This window comes from Branchiostoma floridae, chromosome 2 (assembly GCF_000003815.2).
Source record: "Branchiostoma floridae strain S238N-H82 chromosome 2, Bfl_VNyyK, whole genome shotgun sequence".
Classification (NCBI taxonomy): Eukaryota; Metazoa; Chordata; class Leptocardii; order Amphioxiformes; family Branchiostomatidae; genus Branchiostoma; species Branchiostoma floridae.
This window is the reverse complement of record NC_049980.1, coordinates 18873717-18891481: the sequence shown is the minus strand read 5'-3', so window position 1 is coordinate 18891481 and position 17765 is coordinate 18873717. Positions and strand designations below refer to the sequence as shown.

The 17765-nt window shown below is 40.8% G+C and overlaps 2 protein-coding genes across 7 annotated transcripts in view; one reads left to right on the top strand and one right to left on the bottom strand.

Moving 5' to 3' along the window:
* LOC118409606 overlaps positions 1–3226 on the top strand; it is a 52208-nt gene extending 48982 nt beyond the window's left edge. The window contains exon 25 of the mRNA XM_035810746.1: positions 8–3226. The gene's annotated coding sequence lies outside the window, so the exon portion shown is untranslated. The remainder of the gene's footprint in view (positions 1–7) is intronic.
* LOC118409610 (CMP-N-acetylneuraminate-poly-alpha-2,8-sialyltransferase-like) overlaps positions 1–17246 on the bottom strand; it is a 46453-nt gene extending 29207 nt beyond the window's left edge. The window contains exons 1-2 of one of the 6 annotated variants that reach the window (XM_035810753.1): positions 16813–17246; positions 14973–15145 (exon numbers count right to left, since the gene is read on the bottom strand). Coding sequence is in view for 2 of the 6 variants with exons in the window: in XM_035810751.1 (XP_035666644.1) it covers positions 8004–8143 (140 nt within the window). In the remaining 4 variants the exon portion in view is untranslated. Of the gene's footprint in view, positions 1–3518; positions 4593–6708; positions 7264–7996; positions 8397–14972; positions 15146–15261; positions 15718–16812 lie in introns of those variants that run through there. The other 5 variants (XM_035810754.1, XM_035810751.1, XM_035810758.1 and 2 more) reach the window with 5 other exon arrangements.
* Between the last annotated feature and the right edge of the window lie 519 nt (positions 17247–17765).

Here is a 17765-nt window from a genome sequence, read left to right as displayed (position 1 = left end):
ATCCTAGGTTTGCCACCCTGCCATATGATCCTGCCCAGAGCACTGGTACAGACCAGCACTGGCTGCCAATCAATTGACCCTGCTTCAGGGGTCAGGGCAGCATTATTTTCCAAGGAAGAGTGATCAATGGGATACCAAAGTAACAACATATGAAAAATAAGAAGGACCAAAACTGCTGCCTTTGAGCTGGGAGACGACAAACCACAAGAAAATAAGTTGAAGTCAATATCAACCATTGGTTATCAGGACCGCAGGGCTTGGGCAAGGAGCTCATAATCATATAACCTGCTTGGTTTAGGTGTCAGACAATAGCATTCCTTTGCATTCAATCCTGTCAGACTGTCTGACTAGCTTGCACAACAAAGTTTGGGGCTTAATCAAAATTTTGCACATTAGTCATGTCTGCATTTTCTTTATGGTAACCAAATCAAAAGGGGAACAGCATTTTCAAAGGTTGACCTAAAATTAGTTCTGCATAAAACAATTGCAGATTAAACTTTATGACTCCAGGAAATATTTGATAACACTGTGTCAAGCATCACTAATGTTTCTTTTGGTTGATTTCCCATTCCATCAGACAGGAAAATATGACGCATGAATGTTGGGCCACTGCATTGTGTTTCAATTTTGTACCATCCAAGAGGCAAGAGAGGAAAATGCCAGACTGCATGCATCAAACAGTCGCGACGATGCAACTTCATGCCTGATGGTACAGAATGGCAAGGTTCGTTCTTCCCAACAAAGTGTAAACTACAAAGGTCTTTTCATTTAACCAGACGTGACAGCAGAACGCTGTGCAAATGTCACATTTCAATACTCAGAGACATCTGACTGAGCAAATGTCAGCCGAGTAACATTCTAGTGATTAAGTATACAACCCCCAGAAATACTTAATTTTACAATTTTTGACTAAAATTGGGTGTTCCTAGTGATAAGTATACAAGGTCTGCTTCGGGTTCATCATGAAACCTCATGTAACATCTGCAGCTCAAAACAACAGCCTGTTCTTTTTCCTTTCAGTATAGGAATGACCAGTCATCTTGAAAATTATTACAACTCTTAATATTTCATTGAAAATAAAATTTGATTCAGCTGAAAAATAAGACATAGACACTCATTCTTGAAGAATAAGGTAAAAGATAAAATTTTGAAATATTACCTGCATGGCTTTTGTCAGTATTTGATGCTCAAACAGTACCACCAAGAATTGCAAACTCACCATACATTGTGAAACAATTCCCACAAAAAAATGAAATTGCTGGAGAGGCCTTTTATGAACTGTAACTTAGAATGAACATACTACAAATGAAGGTGAAGATTTTTCCAGATTATGTGCGATATCACAGTGCCACCGCTGGTAGGATCTTGCAGATTTACATCAATCAAAACCAACCAATTAACGAGCGCTTGTGTAATTCTCTTGTGATGGTGTTACGCAAACAAGATTATTCGTGCACAACACTTCAATAGCACTTCATTATGGCTAATGGCCTACTGCCATTACGTTATGATGAATACACACTGATTGGGATGTAGATATTAGAATATTAAACCAACATCGGCCTTGACGTTGGAAAAGTGGGTGCTGGTAGAATTGATGGCAGATCCATCATATCGACTATCAAGTCCCAAAAGTACACTAAAATATTTGCGAGTCTATTAATGTTCTTGCACGCCAGATATAAAAAGGAATCGCTAGCTCATGGCTTAATCTGAGTGTCATAATTGGTAACCCTGCCACATGGCATAACACCTGTTCTGTACATGCATTAGGGCCTGATGGATTATGGTAGCTGCACACTTGGGTGCAACCATTTTTTTCTCTTTTCCAGAATTGCGGTATCTTTTTAAATGCAGTTGATGTGTCTGTCTTTCATCAAGGAAGCAACTTGCAAAATATCTTCTCAAGGGGTGAAACCATAAAAGCTGAATGCATGTTGGTACCCATTACTCCAGGCTGAAATTTGAAGCCAAACACTTCAATCAAAAGTATCATCATAATACAAACAGAATTAATTGCAGTATCCTTTGTATTGTATATTCATCAATCATGCAGAAGCAGTTAACCAGAAGTCTAGAAGGTGTGTAGATGGCCTCTGAAAAGAAGAGTCAACACATACCATAACAACCTACAGTAATAGTGGTAACAAACTCCATTGTACATTCATGGATAAAGCCTAAATTCCAATATTTCACATGTTGTAAGACTGGAAACATCTATGATCTATCCCAACAGTGTTGTGGCAGCTTCTTTGTTAGTATCTGACCGTTGTGCTGAAATGTGTGCTTCTAGTGAAATTCCAACTTTCACCCATCTAAACCAGCTCCATTTCATTAAATCAATGGCAAACAATTTCAAACTGACAGTGTAAAGTTGTCACATTTCACACAATAGAACAATAAGCATACATTTACTTTCCACTGCAATAGTGATTATGGAAAAGTGGGCCCAGCACTAGACACTGTGGAACAGCAACAATACAGTTATAAACACCAGATAACCTTTGCTTTGTAGATCCAGCATCACAAATAATTAGTACTTTAAGCTTGGAATAAAAATGTCTTTCCTACAGTCACGGTTTACAGATTTAACACATCATTAATCCTATTGCTGAATAAAGTTACTTCTGGAGAAACATCTGCTCTCCATATCAGATGGCGGCTTATTATATACACATGTACATGTACTGTAATGAAAGCTTAATGTGTACTCATGGATAATGTGATAATGGCCTCTAGAATGAAATATACTGTTTCTTGGGTAGGCTGCCCGTAGGCATCATCAATCTTAAGTGTTTGATTACAATTGGAATATTTAGCGTTGTATTCTTACTGGGTCAAACAATTACAATGTAATCTTTTACATTACATTACATTTCTTTAACACCCTTTTGATTTCAGACTGTTAACATTACAACATGACCCATGGAATTACTCTAACCAGCTTATTTCTCTTCAAACCACCCCATTTACCATATCCAATATGTAATTATAACCCTTTCATACTTAACATATGGAATAACCCAAATAACTTCTGGCCATCTCCATTTACTGGGCTCTCCTTTCACAGTTGGTCGTATAACACTGTGTATTAGTAGACCAACATGTGACCCCCACTGATGTGATGAATCATCAAAAATGCACACCAAAACTCCATCTGTTCTGTGCAACTGCAGCTTATGACTTCCTGCTATCAACACACTGATCTTGATTAAACACAGCAATTACAGGCAAAATAGCCCTCTCAGTGTCCGTTGGTGATAATTAAAAAAAGCAGCATTATCACAGCATCTTTTAAGATGTTGAGTAATAAATGTAGACATCTGAGTCTTCTGTGACCCAGTTGCCCCTAATGGCTAATGGCAATTACCCTTATTTACATGGCTCAAACAAATGGGATGGAATACCAGGATCCAAAATACCCTGCAACTTAAATCCCATTACGAGCCCCTTTGTGTAACAAAAGACTGGGGGACAACGGCAAGGGAACAGGTGTACCGACAAGCAAGCGCACAGACCTCATTGTCTCCGACTCTGAATGGACTCCTCTTCATTGTACGACAAGGATCACCCATCCACGTGAAGACTCAACGATCCCTCTCGCGTGGAATGCCAATTCCCTCATTGCCCTTGGGAGCTTCTGATCAGAAGTGTTGCCAGGCCACGGGGAAATTGAACAGTGCGGGAAGGAGTTCCCACCAAACGCTAGCCGCAAAATCCTGGCCGCAGATCTCGATTACACGCAGCCATTTACCTGCCACATTGATTGGTTTTAAATCTCCCAGAAACAATTGAAGGCGGGGGGAAAGCTATTGGCATAATGATTGGTTTATCTGAGCAGGGATCTCTGATAGCTAGATTGCCGATGCCTTTCTCCGCTGCTATTTTGCATGCACGGCCAGATACTGGCTGAATTATTCAATTCTGGTCAGATCCAGAAAAGGGCAGGAGTGTTTCATATTGTGATCTCTTACTGCAGTTATACTAAAGTGGAATTAAGCAGGTTTTCTTTCGTGTCTCCCCGTCCCGTTGCCGACAAATCATGCTGACAGGCACGGATGTACAATCACAGCTCCCCAGGCTTCCTTACTGGGAAAAATGGATTTCCAATTTGAAACAATGAAGATATGTTACATTGGGACCGGCTTCGAAGCATGTCATTGCCATCTGTGGTGGGGGAGGTAATGACAGAGTGTAGGACTGTGAGGAAATTGGAGACTTCAAACATTAATTTTCCCATAAAACATGTCATCTTTCTTTGAAGCTGAGTTACTGCTGTAGCCAGGTGCCTGACAGGGGTTGTATTAGGGTAGTGAATTATAAATTGTGCTTGGGGCCAAACAAATTTTATTGATTGGGACGTGTGGGCTCCGATTCCCATGTGTAATAGAGCAGGAAATAAAGAACATGGGAGAATTTCATGCTTCCCGTTCATAAGTCTGAAATATCTGATAAAACAGGGATTGACCAATATGATGACCATTACTGGTCCTTTTTTCCCTTGCTGATTGACCAGATAAAAAAGCTGCTACCAGTAGTTTAGACCTTCATATTTGGGAGGTGATTTATGAAAAGGTGCTCAATAGGATCTAGTAGTGTGTACCGGTACAGAACCTGGTACTGTTCAGGTCCGCTGAAGTTTATAGATACACCCTAACACATTTGTACCATTAGTTTTCTTGTTTTTGCAAAAGGCACAAAAACAAGCTATACACCAAGCTGCAAGGTCCTTATTTTATGGTGTTTCCATTTAACACATGGCAACTGGGTGTAAAAAAACAGCAACTTTGTACAGGAAGTAAAATAGACAAATTTATCACCATACAACTACATGCAAAGAACTGCATTCCATAGGCCAATGTCTCCACTATAGATATTGTGATGAAATTTGTATAGCACAGTGCCAGAGTGGTTTTATATGGAATTCAGCCATTTAAACTGTGTGATGGAGAATGGAGATCAGGTGTGCCATAGAACCTTCTCATCTATTACGCAGACCCTGTTTTAAGTATGATCAATCGCCAAGTACAAGTATCCTATTTCACAAAAAGCGTTCTAAAGTGAAAGAGCTGCATTTAATAGGCTAGAGTCCCACTGGGGTTGTCTTACTGATCAGCAAATGGGATGGAAAAGCTGACTTAGTTCTGATTTTCTGTTCACTTCCTGTGTTAGATTCTGCTTAAATGGATACAATTCACTATTTTTGAGATGCTGAGTAAGCTAAAATGATGTCTACCAAATTTGATTTTCAGTATTCTGCATGATGTATTTCAATTATTTCTATGGTTGTATGTGCTGTCTAGACCTGATATTTTGCCTTAATGAGGACAGTAGAAAGTTGTATATCATTAGAAATTGCCAGAAAAGTATTCTTCATCTCCAGGCTTCCCCATTGGCTGCATTTTGTTGAAGGTCATATTTAAGTACACAGCAATTGTATCATGCAACAACCCAGTTGCCCCATAAGTCTCTCTTATACAGGTGTTTTCACCACAAACTCAGGCAGACATTGATATGCAGGCTTCAAGTGATATTTTGGTACAGAGTTGAAATATTTATGACATATTCATACATGATGATATCATCAAGAGATTTCTCCTTATGCAACAGTGTTGCCTGGGTGCTTGAGGGAGTGCGGTAAAACCTTGGGTAAACTAAATAGGTTGGCTAGCAACAGTTCTCTGCTTGATGGGCACCCACCACTTTTCCACAAATTTCCTGCTTCCTCTTGAAAATTGCAAGAAACCAAAGACAGTACAGTAACAGGTTTTTGTCCTGTTATTTGTGTTAAGGCAACATTTTCAAGAAGATGTGGGATGTTTCCCTGGCAGCAGTTTGCCTTTTACGAAACCAATACAGGCTTTGCTGTCGCAAACCTGAAATTACCAATAATGTTACAGGTTTTACTACCACAAACCTATAATTTCCAATACAGAGTTTGCTATGATCACAAACCTGTATATGCTAATAACACCAGCAGTTCTAAGCTCTGATTGGGAAGAAGAAGAAAAACACACTAGCAAAAACAATATGTTTTCTCTTTGGGAAAACATAATTTTTGTTTTTGAGGATAAGGCTAGACAACACTAGATAATGCAACCATTATATTATATATATCTTATATGTAACAGACAGGAACTACAAAAGCAAGTCCTTCCCTTACTAGATGGTGCATAGGCAGTGCCAATCTCCATTTCAATGGCCCTTGGGCCACACAGCTTTGTGCAATCACTGCAGCTGGAGGCTAAGTCCACTGCTAGGGATGTGCGTTTAAATGCAAGGCCACCTACCAAATGCAAGAGATCACATTAAAGGGGGAAAATTTTCAGTTGTGTTTAAAAAAAGTAGGTGACTCCATACTTACCAACTTTTTTTTTCAGGACCGTTACTGAACACATCGTTTTTTTTCTTAGACCTAACTTAGATAAGCATGAGGTATTATTAGAATTTACTGTACACAAAAGGTACACACACACACACACAACACATAGAAATCAAATTCAAATAGTAGGAGATATAAAACATAACTTACAGCATACTCTGACATATATTTGACATTACAGTTAAGACGGGCAGGGGCCATAGTTTTACAACAGTTTACTAATAAAGGTGTTATAACAGCAGCATGCATATTCCAGCAGTTTTAAATGGTCCTGCCTGCTCTGGACCAAAAGGTCTGATGATCAAGTCTGGGCTGTTGTCACTCACCCAATATGCAAGCTTCTAGACAGGATCGCAGAAATTCGGTCTTCAGGGTGGAGTACGTTAAGCTGTCACAGGTCCACTGTTCCTTGTACTTGTCCAACAGAGATAGGCAAACATTTTTACTGTGCATATTGTCTGTCTTATCTATCTCTCCTATCATATATCATCAGTGGAAGATTAGCTCTGCTGTGGTTCAAAATAACTTTCACCATCGCTTTTTTGATTGGTGTACCAGAGAGTGTAGGGTCCAAACACATGAGGCTGGCACCAGATCCGGCCACAGACACATCTGTATGTCTGTATGACCAATTCAAGGACAGGCATGGATCCAAATTTATCCCCCACCAGAGGTTAATGATCGTGTCACATTCCTCTACTGTTGTAATGTCCTGACAAGCCAATCAGGGTACGTTCACTAGACTATGGGGAAGGGGTTCATATTTGATTCATTTTGCAAAGTCTGTTCAGAATATGGTTTGGTTGCCTTGTTACTAAGTATTTTTCTAGAGGATTTTTATTCATGGTAGGACAGTCATCTGGAATCCATAATTCAAACTGTCTTTTTAAAATAGCTTTTAAAAGTCTTTTTAGAATAGCTGCAATTTGATTAATCCTTTTCGATTTGATATGTTTAGAGCAAAATTTTAATATTATTTAGGACAGATATCATGAAAATCTACCCATAGGTACCTCATCATGAATGGTGAATGGTGTATTATATATCCACTGTGCTGCCAATGACAGCATGTGTTCACGTCAATATAGTGCTCATTGATCTGCTAACACTTAATGATCACAGAGCACACGTTGGCAGACCTTAAAGCCTAATCTGTAGAAAATTTTTCCACAAATGTAACCTAATGTACTAAATAACAGTGTGGGCAACTGTGAAGAAATGAGTTGGACATTTCAATCCGCTGTACAATGTAGTTTGAGGGAACATACCGTAAGTCACATGGCAGCATGCAGTCTACTATCACGTGTGGCTGTGTTATTTTCATCTCAACAGCAGAAGCTCAGGTCTAACAAATGATACATAACATTAATGGTTTTTCCTCTCTTTGGTACTTTGAATCAATCTATCTGACTGTATACAACATTAGCTTCAGGCTGATCAGACATGTAAAGGACTTTAAATTTGCTGTACTAAACAGATGCTAATAACACCACTAGCAAACTAAAGCAGTCCCCAACTGCTATATTCAAGCACTCAAAGTGCCCAAAACACCATTTAAGCTACAAATTCATACCATGACATGAACTGAACATAAATGTCAACAATATAACTCACCACTGACGTTTTGTATGTATACTGTTGCCAGCACTGAAAGCCTGCCAATGTCCCAGTCTCCCCAGGGAGAACCCAAGACCAAGTCCTGTGGGGTCGTAACCTCATAGCAACTGCATCTCCAATTACACCAGGACAGGCTGGTGGCATCTCCAATGATACAGTAGCCCTTACGATTTATTACAGTCAATGACACGTTGCAATTTCCTGCTGTGCTGGATATAAATGGTGGTGTCAACAGAGCTGGATGGGTTTGGCACTTGCAGGCTGCAGATTAACTTAATTAACTGCCAAATGAGGTGTATGGCAATGATGCAGGCATTTCATTCACAAAGAAGGTGGCATTGAAGTATTGCCTTTACCATGAGTATAGGAATATGGGTAGAGCACTAACAATGCAATCATTTGTAAACTACTAAAGGGAAAGCTTTGAAGTTCAGCAAAATAAAAGCAAATCAAATGGGTACTTGAAAATGATTGCATAGAGAAGGCCACATGTAGCAGCTACAGAGTAACATTAGAGGGGTCATGTGGCATAATGGTACAGTGTTCGACCCATAACCCAGAAACTGTCAACTGTTAACCTTGGGAAAGGCACTTAACACAACTTTCCTCACATCACTCAGGTGGAAATGAGTACCAGTATCTACTTTCAGTTTTAATAGGGCTGTCCCTTGGATAGGACGTTGAACTGACTCCGAGGTACCGTGCTTGAGAAGAGCCACACCTCGAGCACGTTTAAGAACCACTGCACTTATCAAAAAGAGTGGGGGGCCTTCCTGAGGTGGATGTGAGTGGCTCAAACCTTCAGTTGTATTGCTGCACCTGGTGCAATTACTGTCAGATTTAGGTCAACTAAGTTAGCGCCAAATAATGATGTATCATCATATATGGATGAATGCCACATTAACCTATGACTTAAGGTATTGATGACTTATTGTTGTTCTCGAGGGCTGTCAAAAAACATTAGTCCAGTGCTAAGCAGTTTACCTACATCACTGTAGTTGTGTCCAAAGTAGGGGCAGTGGGTTGTCAATCCACTGTGTCTAATGGGCATGGTATTGGGAAATGGAATCTCTCCCTTTCCACCACCTTTTACCTCTGACCCCAGCAGCCCAGCCTGAAGTCAGGTACCCAATTTTACACCAGGGTGAAGTGAGAAAAGTCCTGTTAGATGCAACAGCTTTACAGACAAATTGTCAAGCCAGGAATATACATGATTAGGTATGTTTATTTCATTTCAGGGCTCACTTCTATCACTATCACCTATCTTTTATCCCTCAAGACCTGCAAATTGCTTTCCGATTTATGACAGCTGTTCCTCCACAGATGAAAACTGACACCTTCACCTTTTTATGGCCACGATATTTGCAGTAAAAGTCGGCTTCAATCTCCATTTAACTCCCTATTGAATATGGTAAAAGTACTGTATAGGAAATCTATAAGGAAATCTGACAATCCTCCCCATTGTAAATCAAAGGGTCCTTCATTAGGTCAGCCTTCCCATAAAAATACCTTTAGTTTGAGAAGCAGTGTTGAAAATTCAAATTGTATTGATGCTGACCATTTGCTGATTAAAGATGAGTAGTCCTCTGTCAAACAGATGAAACAATTACAAGCAATTTCATAATTACAATGCCTTACATTGAAATATTGATGACTGATTGGCCTAAGCAGATATTGAATTTGTGTGGTTAAAAGAGTTAACGGGAGGTGCCCCAACACGGTACGCTTTTTCTTGCGCTCAAACTCATGGCGCTCCATCGCTAGTTGCCTGAGAGTGGTCAAAGTTTGATGACTGAATTTTTTACACATAGATTTGAACAACATACTTGAATAAGAAATGCATTCATGTGCTTCATGAACCTTTCGCGCTGCGTGTTACAAGCGGCAAACACTGTGAGACAATTTCGTGTATGTAACCTTCCAATTTTGTGCTACGCTGGACAGTGTGCCTAACTCGGTACGCTTTTTTACATTTTGCTCTCTTCAGAAGTAAGGGGTAAATTTAAGTACACAGAAAAAAATTAATAGTATGATATTTTAGATTACTTTTAACAGTAAAATCGTGACTGTATGTACTTTCTGTCTCATATGAGGAAGGCTGTACCTAGAACAATCCAGCTGATGTTTTTACGGGCAATGGGCTGAATGCACTGATTGTGAATGCCCGACTAAAAAAACCATTACGAAAAAACGACACCGCCAACATCAACAAAACTCTGTGTGATTATATGAAAATATCATATACATCTCTCTATCAAGTCTTATTTTCATAGACAGCACGAATCATTTGTTACAGTCAAATAAATCTTTGGAGCGTTCTCTTGTCTGCAACCTTCACGGCCACACTCCCTTGGGAGTACAATGGTGGCAATGTTTATGTCGCTTCCTTTTGGTTGCTTTTCTACTCAACAAACATTTGAAGACCCATATCCATAGTGTTTTATGGAGCTTTATTTATGTGTATCATGGCAGTTGTGTGACTGCTTGGACGAGTTCGTATAGTTAGCGACACGAACCGCCAATACGCAGAGGCCGGTGACCGCAGTGATTCAGCACTGTCAACATTACTGTCAGAATTCTGTTTTTAAAAAAACATGAAGTAAATATGTTAAAGTATACTTGGAATGCAAATTAAAGCTGTGTGCATGGACTTGGTTTATTTACCTTTGTAATCAGCATAGCCAGTGGCAACAAACACGGTGTACTTATGGATAATAAGATCAGCAAAAAATCCGTACCGTCTTAGGACGGGAACCGTCTTAGGGCGGCCCCCGTTACATACAAAACATGTAGCCCATTTGTAATTAAGGTAATGTGATGTTTAATTTTGAAGAAACTCTTAGATGCCATACAAAGACTACAAGGTCCAACCACTTTAATTTCTTGGCTTAGTTTTGCCACTTCATACCCTCACACATCAGACCTCTGCATGTAAAAAAAACATTGGGGTGACCTGGCTGAAAACACAAGCTGCAGTAAAGCAGCATTGCATTACTACTGGCTATTTAAAAAAGCATGCATGCTTCACCTCAGTTTCAACTACAACTATTTTGTCTTTTTACCTACAGTACTGCACATTTACATGAGCAGTATGAATGAATAGATGAATAGTTGATATGCTAAATAAAGACTTTCAGCTTTGTATCCAGCGGCAGCCATTGTGGTTGGATTGACATGCGTTAACAGTTTACAAACAGTTTTTCAGATTTCAAAAGGAACGCAATGAATATTTTACATACATGATAAAAGAGATGTGACAAGTACATCACTCATTTTTCCATAGGAAGATGCATTTTACTTTTCATCATGACATTGCAGACAATAAAAGTGCTGTAACAGTTCCATGAATGGTATTCAGCAGATTCATCTTCAAGTTGGTAATGATAGTCTCATTAACAGTTTGGGATCATGCAAGATATAATTCAAGCATAATTATGAAGGCTCTTTTAGAATCATTATGCCAATATGCCCTACAATCTAGAGCAATGAAGACTGGTCCAGCAAAATATGAAACTTGTGGACAAGATGGCTGAGTTTATATTGTCAAGAGTATACTTCCCGGGCTCCACCATTTTATTTTTCTCTTGCCATCTTTCCCCAATCTTACTCAAGGCTTTAAAAATTGGGTGCACAGCATCCCACATGATTATGAATTCTCCACTTTTTATTACAGACAACTTTATTTACGTGCAGGCCTTTACTTTTAATAAGTTACAAGCAATCTACGGCCACTTCTGACATAAATGAGTGATAGGCTTTTATAAGCTTTTACCTGTTTATTTCCTTCAGGAATATATATGTGTGTAAAACGCACCTGGGAGCAGATGCAATTTTGTAATGGCTTTCTAATCCTGCCATAAACAATATTCAAACTAATGGCCTGTGGCCTGATGTTGTAATGTTTTATTATGTTTAGGGAAATCAGGCACCGCATAGAAATTGGATCCAAGTGGTGCCAGGACAAGCAGATCTATAATTCATATCCCCACATATGCACACGGCTTGGTCATACACAATAAAACCTACAGAACAGTTTAACAGTGTGGTGAGAGGGGGGAAAAGCAGGATCATTTGATCAATCCAAAGAACTTTTAACAGTTAGGGATGCCATGTAGGAAATAAAATAAATTCGAGCAGCTTACATGTCTTTATGACACCTAAATTGTAAGGACCTGGCCAAAATCTGTTCCACAACACTTGCTAACAACTTGGTTGTTTCAATTCTGACACTTGTAACAGTGGGGTTCAAGCGCTGCCAAACTGACCATGCCAACAGCTCTGAGCTTTTGGTGTTGTGGTTTGCACGTTGGATTTGTGATCCGGCTGCCCCAATTCGGCGCTGGTTCGGGAGTCGGGATGCTGTTTCTTTCTGTTCTACTCCTCCCTCTGGTTGTTTCGCACTTTTAGTTTCTTAAGTCTGCATCAGACAGTCAATAACCAAACTCTTGAAAATGTACCATCACGACATGCAAATGTCGGCCAATCCCTGAAAGTTGTTCAGTGATCAATAGCAGACCAGCCCAAAAGGTCCTTCAGAGTTCACAGACTTGACAGGCGAGCTATTGTCCTGCTGAGTGAGACTGATGTAACCAGAATAAAATCTTGCCATACAGATAACGTGATAACTTTAAAAACAAAACAATGCTATTACAACTTAATAGTAATTAGACAAATCTTGATTCAAGTTCATGAAAAATATTGAAAATACTTTTGTTTTTTGGTTTGGTTTTAGTTTTTTCAACTTTAATGAGCAAGTTGTTTCAATATAATGGAGTACGATTCATGACCCATCTATCCACCATACACAGTAAACTTTTTCATGTAACGTTTTGTTCATTGACATTGTGAGTGCTGATGGCCTCTCATTTAATGTATCTCAATCAAGACAAATTCATTACCAAATTTTCTGCCTCTCAATATTTAAGTAATAGATAGATGATGGGCGTGGCTTGATTATGTGGAAATAGGGGTTGCCCCACCCACAAGGGGGTTCCTTTAACACCCGAGGCGAATTGGAAAAGGCTACAAAAATGGTAGCAGGTGTTTCTCACAGATTCCATGAGACTGTTGATTGACCTAACACTGTTCCAAACAAGCTTCATGCCGTGGCCTTGACAAAGAGATAGAGCTGGCACACCAACTATGCTGGGACTTCTGCCAATGCTATTCCTTCAATAAAGGATTTAAGCAAACAGGGGATAACCATTTCATACAAGTTGGCAGTTTGGACCATAGATAAGAAAGTTCCAATCTTACAACACCATAATGATTTCTGCCTAATGACTATTAGTGAGTGTTCAGGCCAGGAAGTGACTGTTGGGAAGCAAAGTCTCAAGCTGGAAATGGATTGATACCAGGATGTCGACACAGACCATGGCTCATTTCTTCTTGTAGATATCAGATGGTGCAACAACAGCATCAAAACCCCCCACCTAGGCCTACCTCACATTTTTCCATGCTTGGAAATGTAACACAAGCCTTAGGGAGGACCCAGGAAGGGAGGTTTGAGAAGGAGGGTACAATGCAGAGGAAGTATGGGAGTGGAATAATGGTTTACACAACTGTTAGTTGTTTTTTTTTCTTTCAATTCTATGTACTGTTTCCATGTATGCCTTTTTCATCTCATGGATCACTACCGGTAATTTAAGATTTTGAGCACACGCACATAAATTAATTCTTATAAGTATACACTAGCAAGATAAAGGACTCCAGAAACTGTAATTATCAACCCATTGTAAAACTTGTTCCTTTTGAATTCAGCCTATCTGGCACCTTTGAGCCATGGTTGGAGTTTCTGGGATTTTAGCCAGATCTACATACATGTCTTGCCACCGTTAACGATCTATAACAATTTATCCGAAGCTTCTTGAGTTGTGCTGTTCAAGCAACACGACCAAAATCACAAAGCCAGCTCCTAAACTTTCCCGGAGCTGCTAGCTTTCTAATATTGTCCACAGAACTATTGGAATGGACTTCTCCGCACAGGGAGTTTCCATTACAATTAAGCCCACGTTTTCTGTCAACTCGATCTTTCCACCTGTTGCGCAAGCGGCAAGTTTCAAGGGTAACTTAAGAGTGGGTCTAATTTAGATTCTCACTTTCTCAAAAACGTGTCCTTAGTAGACATGCCAAACACATCGTCACGTTGTTGACAGATGTGAAACGTGCCTGTGCGAAGTTCCGCACCAGCTGTAATGAGACTGATAGGACCACGCCCTGTCCTTGGTGCTAGATTACGCTTCTCTAGAAGCTTGGCGAGAAAAGTCACGCATACGACATTTTTAAGGGTGGTTCATTCAAAACAGACCGACAATTTTTCAGTGTTAACTATTCTTGAATGGTACTGAATGTGTAACACTAAGAGACGATAAATGCATAACAAAGCTAGCGGTGGCAACTGTTTGAGGATGTCGTCGTCTTGCTAGCTTGCTTGAAGTTGATGCCGCCCGTTACGCCCTTACAAGCCAGAGCAAGACGACCTCAAAAAGTCACCGCTACGAGCTGGTCATTTCAAATCATCTCCGCAGCCGAAGTTATACGCTATCAATCCGCAGTTGCGATTTAAGGCGGTTGAACGATGACAACACTGCGCATATAAGTAACATTCATATTAGGAAAACGACTCAGCGCTGCACTCGCAATAGTTATACAAGGGACGATACATTCGCTTCTTACCTTGGCTTGCTTGAGTCACTGCACGGAAGTGTCGTCGTACTATACGTACCAAATACTATAACTTACCATATATCAGCGTCACACATAGATATTCAGAATACGTCTTGCTTGTGTCTGATTATATCCCGTCCTTTACAAAGATTACCAATGCAAGTCCCTGCATGTAACCCTCCTATGGCTGTTATGATGCCTTATACATGTACGTGGATAATATAATACAGGCGTCTACAAGCTTGATTGACCACGCCCAAGACATTTGTGACTTTTGCCGCTGGAACGCTGCTTAAGCTACACTCACCTTTGTTCAACAAAAACAAGTTGTGGAGTAGGCGAACTCCGAGGTTCCCCAAGGCTGAGCCTACACAATGTCAGGCCGTCAGGTCGTCAGGCAGAACCACCAGTCACCTCCACTCCAGTCCTCCCGACACCAGGCGTCTCATGTTGAGACTTGTTGGGGTACTGAACTGAGGTCTGTAAAACGGTAACTGGATTGCGTAAGTGAGGACCAAAGAAAAAACTCAGATCAATAGCGAAACTATACTGACTTCACCGATCAGTTTAACGCTACTGAATAAAAGGCAACCTACCAGATTCCTACCAGAACCGAAAACTAGCATGAGAGGGGTCATGTAAAACACGGAGGGTTGCTGAGACTGTCACGACATTCTGATATGCTCAAGCCCGAGTTATGCGTGGGTATATTAAGGTTTCCAAGCTAGCCAATGAACTAAGACCCGGTTTCCTTGGTTTCCGTGATTCCAAAGTGGAGATGTACAAGCTGTTACGGTGTCTATTACAGGTTACAGGAACACCCAAACAATACACACTGGGGACATTCCACTGTGCGGTAGGTATAGTTAAAAGTCCTTCACATCCTATATGCTGTATATGACGGCGTCTCTCTCCGTTTCAAAATCGTACGTTTTTTTCTAGCCCCAGTTTCTTTAACTAATGTTAGGATGGTTCAGGGAGGTCGTTTGTGACAGAAACGGCGGAGGGTGAAAGACATCTGCTTGGAGATAGGCATAGAGACGGACAGCAGCGTGCTCACGGCCTGCAGTACCATTTGGCAGTGTCAAATATTGCCGCAGTGATGAAGAATTGATGAAGTGGCATTCCACTGGCTAACAAATTATCATAGATACGTGAAACGGTCCGCACGGCAGCTGGGTTCAGTCCTGGGTCACCTTGCCTGTGTTTGGTAAACTGTGCAACCCGAGACACAGCCTTGTCTAAACTAATCTCCAAGCAGATGTTGGAATGTAAGATCGTTCGTTTTACGAGCTCCCAATTTCTGTATAATAACTATGGTACAAGCGCTTTTCCTTTGCTTGTTTGAGGGTTTCTGCATAACATAACTCAAGAAGTTATGGACCTCTATGATAATGATGGCTGTTTGCAACAGAAACGTGGAGCTATGAAAACCGATCACAAGGAAATTCTATCTTGGAAAAGGTGCTTGGAGAGTATGACTGCATTGTCCGAGTTCAGCTTTCCCTCACCATCACAAAGCTGCGTCACTTCACTCTTTAGTTAAAAGCCCAGGGTATGGGTCTTTTTGTCCTGACGATACGAATTCTGAAAGTTATTTCTGAAACTTGTCAACCTTCAGTTATACGCAAGTATACGCGTCTTTACAGCACGGGTAAATGTGTTGATACATCAGACTACATAACTGCACCCGCGAGGGAGAACTCTGTGAAAGAACATGAGAAGGATAGAGCAGAGAGGGGTCACGGTCAAAGGGAAGAGCGCCCCGAGATAAACAAGCTCGCGCGCGGGAAAGATCTCTATCGTTTCGACGTGGTGATTTCAAAGTTCAAAGTAAGCGGAAATCTAATAGCAGTTTATAACGGCCACACCATAAATTACATACTCTCCTTTCTGTTCCTCTTTCGGCAAGAAAGGGCGGATAGAAGCTCTGGTCATGCTATTTTCGCACAGACGTGTTGATATGGACCACGACACGAGATATGATATGAATATGGCCAAGTTTGATATGTCGTGCGAAAAATTCAGAGGATGCAACCGACAATTTCCCGCTGTCTCTAGAAAAACCATGCTACACATGTATATGCCACACCCGCTGAGATTTTAGCAGTAGTGGTTTCCAAAACGGTTGATAGACAATGACTCACCTGTCCAACTTCCATGGGCGTCGGAGGGTGAATGTTACAGTCGAAGAAACTGCTGAATGCCTTCTCAAAGTTTATAAAGGAGGGCGTCGCAAGCAGCCGGCACCACCAGCAGGACTGGCAGCGATCTGCAGTCTGACAACCGAGATGCCGGCGCGTAGGCTGGTCTGCCGCAGTACCTCGCGGGTCGCGCCTGCTGATAAACGATGGAAGTTCTACCTTAGTTACGCCGCCGCGACGTTTATATGTAGGCAACTGGGAGGCGAGGGTATGGCAGGGGGTCCGTCTGATCCGAAGTGATTGTGAGTTCTAGGTCGTGCTGGGCTCTAGTGGGGAGAGTCCTGACAGGGATGTCTGGTTGGGCCCCTCAATATCATCGATCTGTTTTTACCTCTTGCAATAAACTTTAACGTCGACTGTACGTACACATAAATGCGGCGACATGATCGCGTCGGGGCCCGAGGCTCTACCACTAGTAATCACCAAGCAGATGTTGGAACGCAAAATCGTCACGCTTTTCCAGCTCCTAGTTTTTTTTTTTTTTTTTTTATAAATGGCCATCCTGTTCTGTGTATCAACTATTAGAAAGGATGTTCCTAGCAAAAACGGGAAGTAGGAAAAGATAACGATTTTCCGCACAATATCTGTCTGGGTCTGAAATGTTTGTATATGGCTGTTACCTCCGTAAAAGCAGAGGCATTGTTTCTTTAGGAGATCATTAGCAACGAACAATATTATTCCACTGAACACGACGGAACCATGGGACTTTGTTTCTTTGTCGTCCCGATTACTGTGTATGTATGAATGATCAATACTTTGAGGAATACTTATATGATACACGCGGTGTTTAAAGTTATCAAAGAGACACGTCTTTCCGGTGTGTAACCGAATTGCTCAAATTTAACATCATCTGTACATGTTTCGTCTAACAAAATGAAATCATATCCATATCGGCA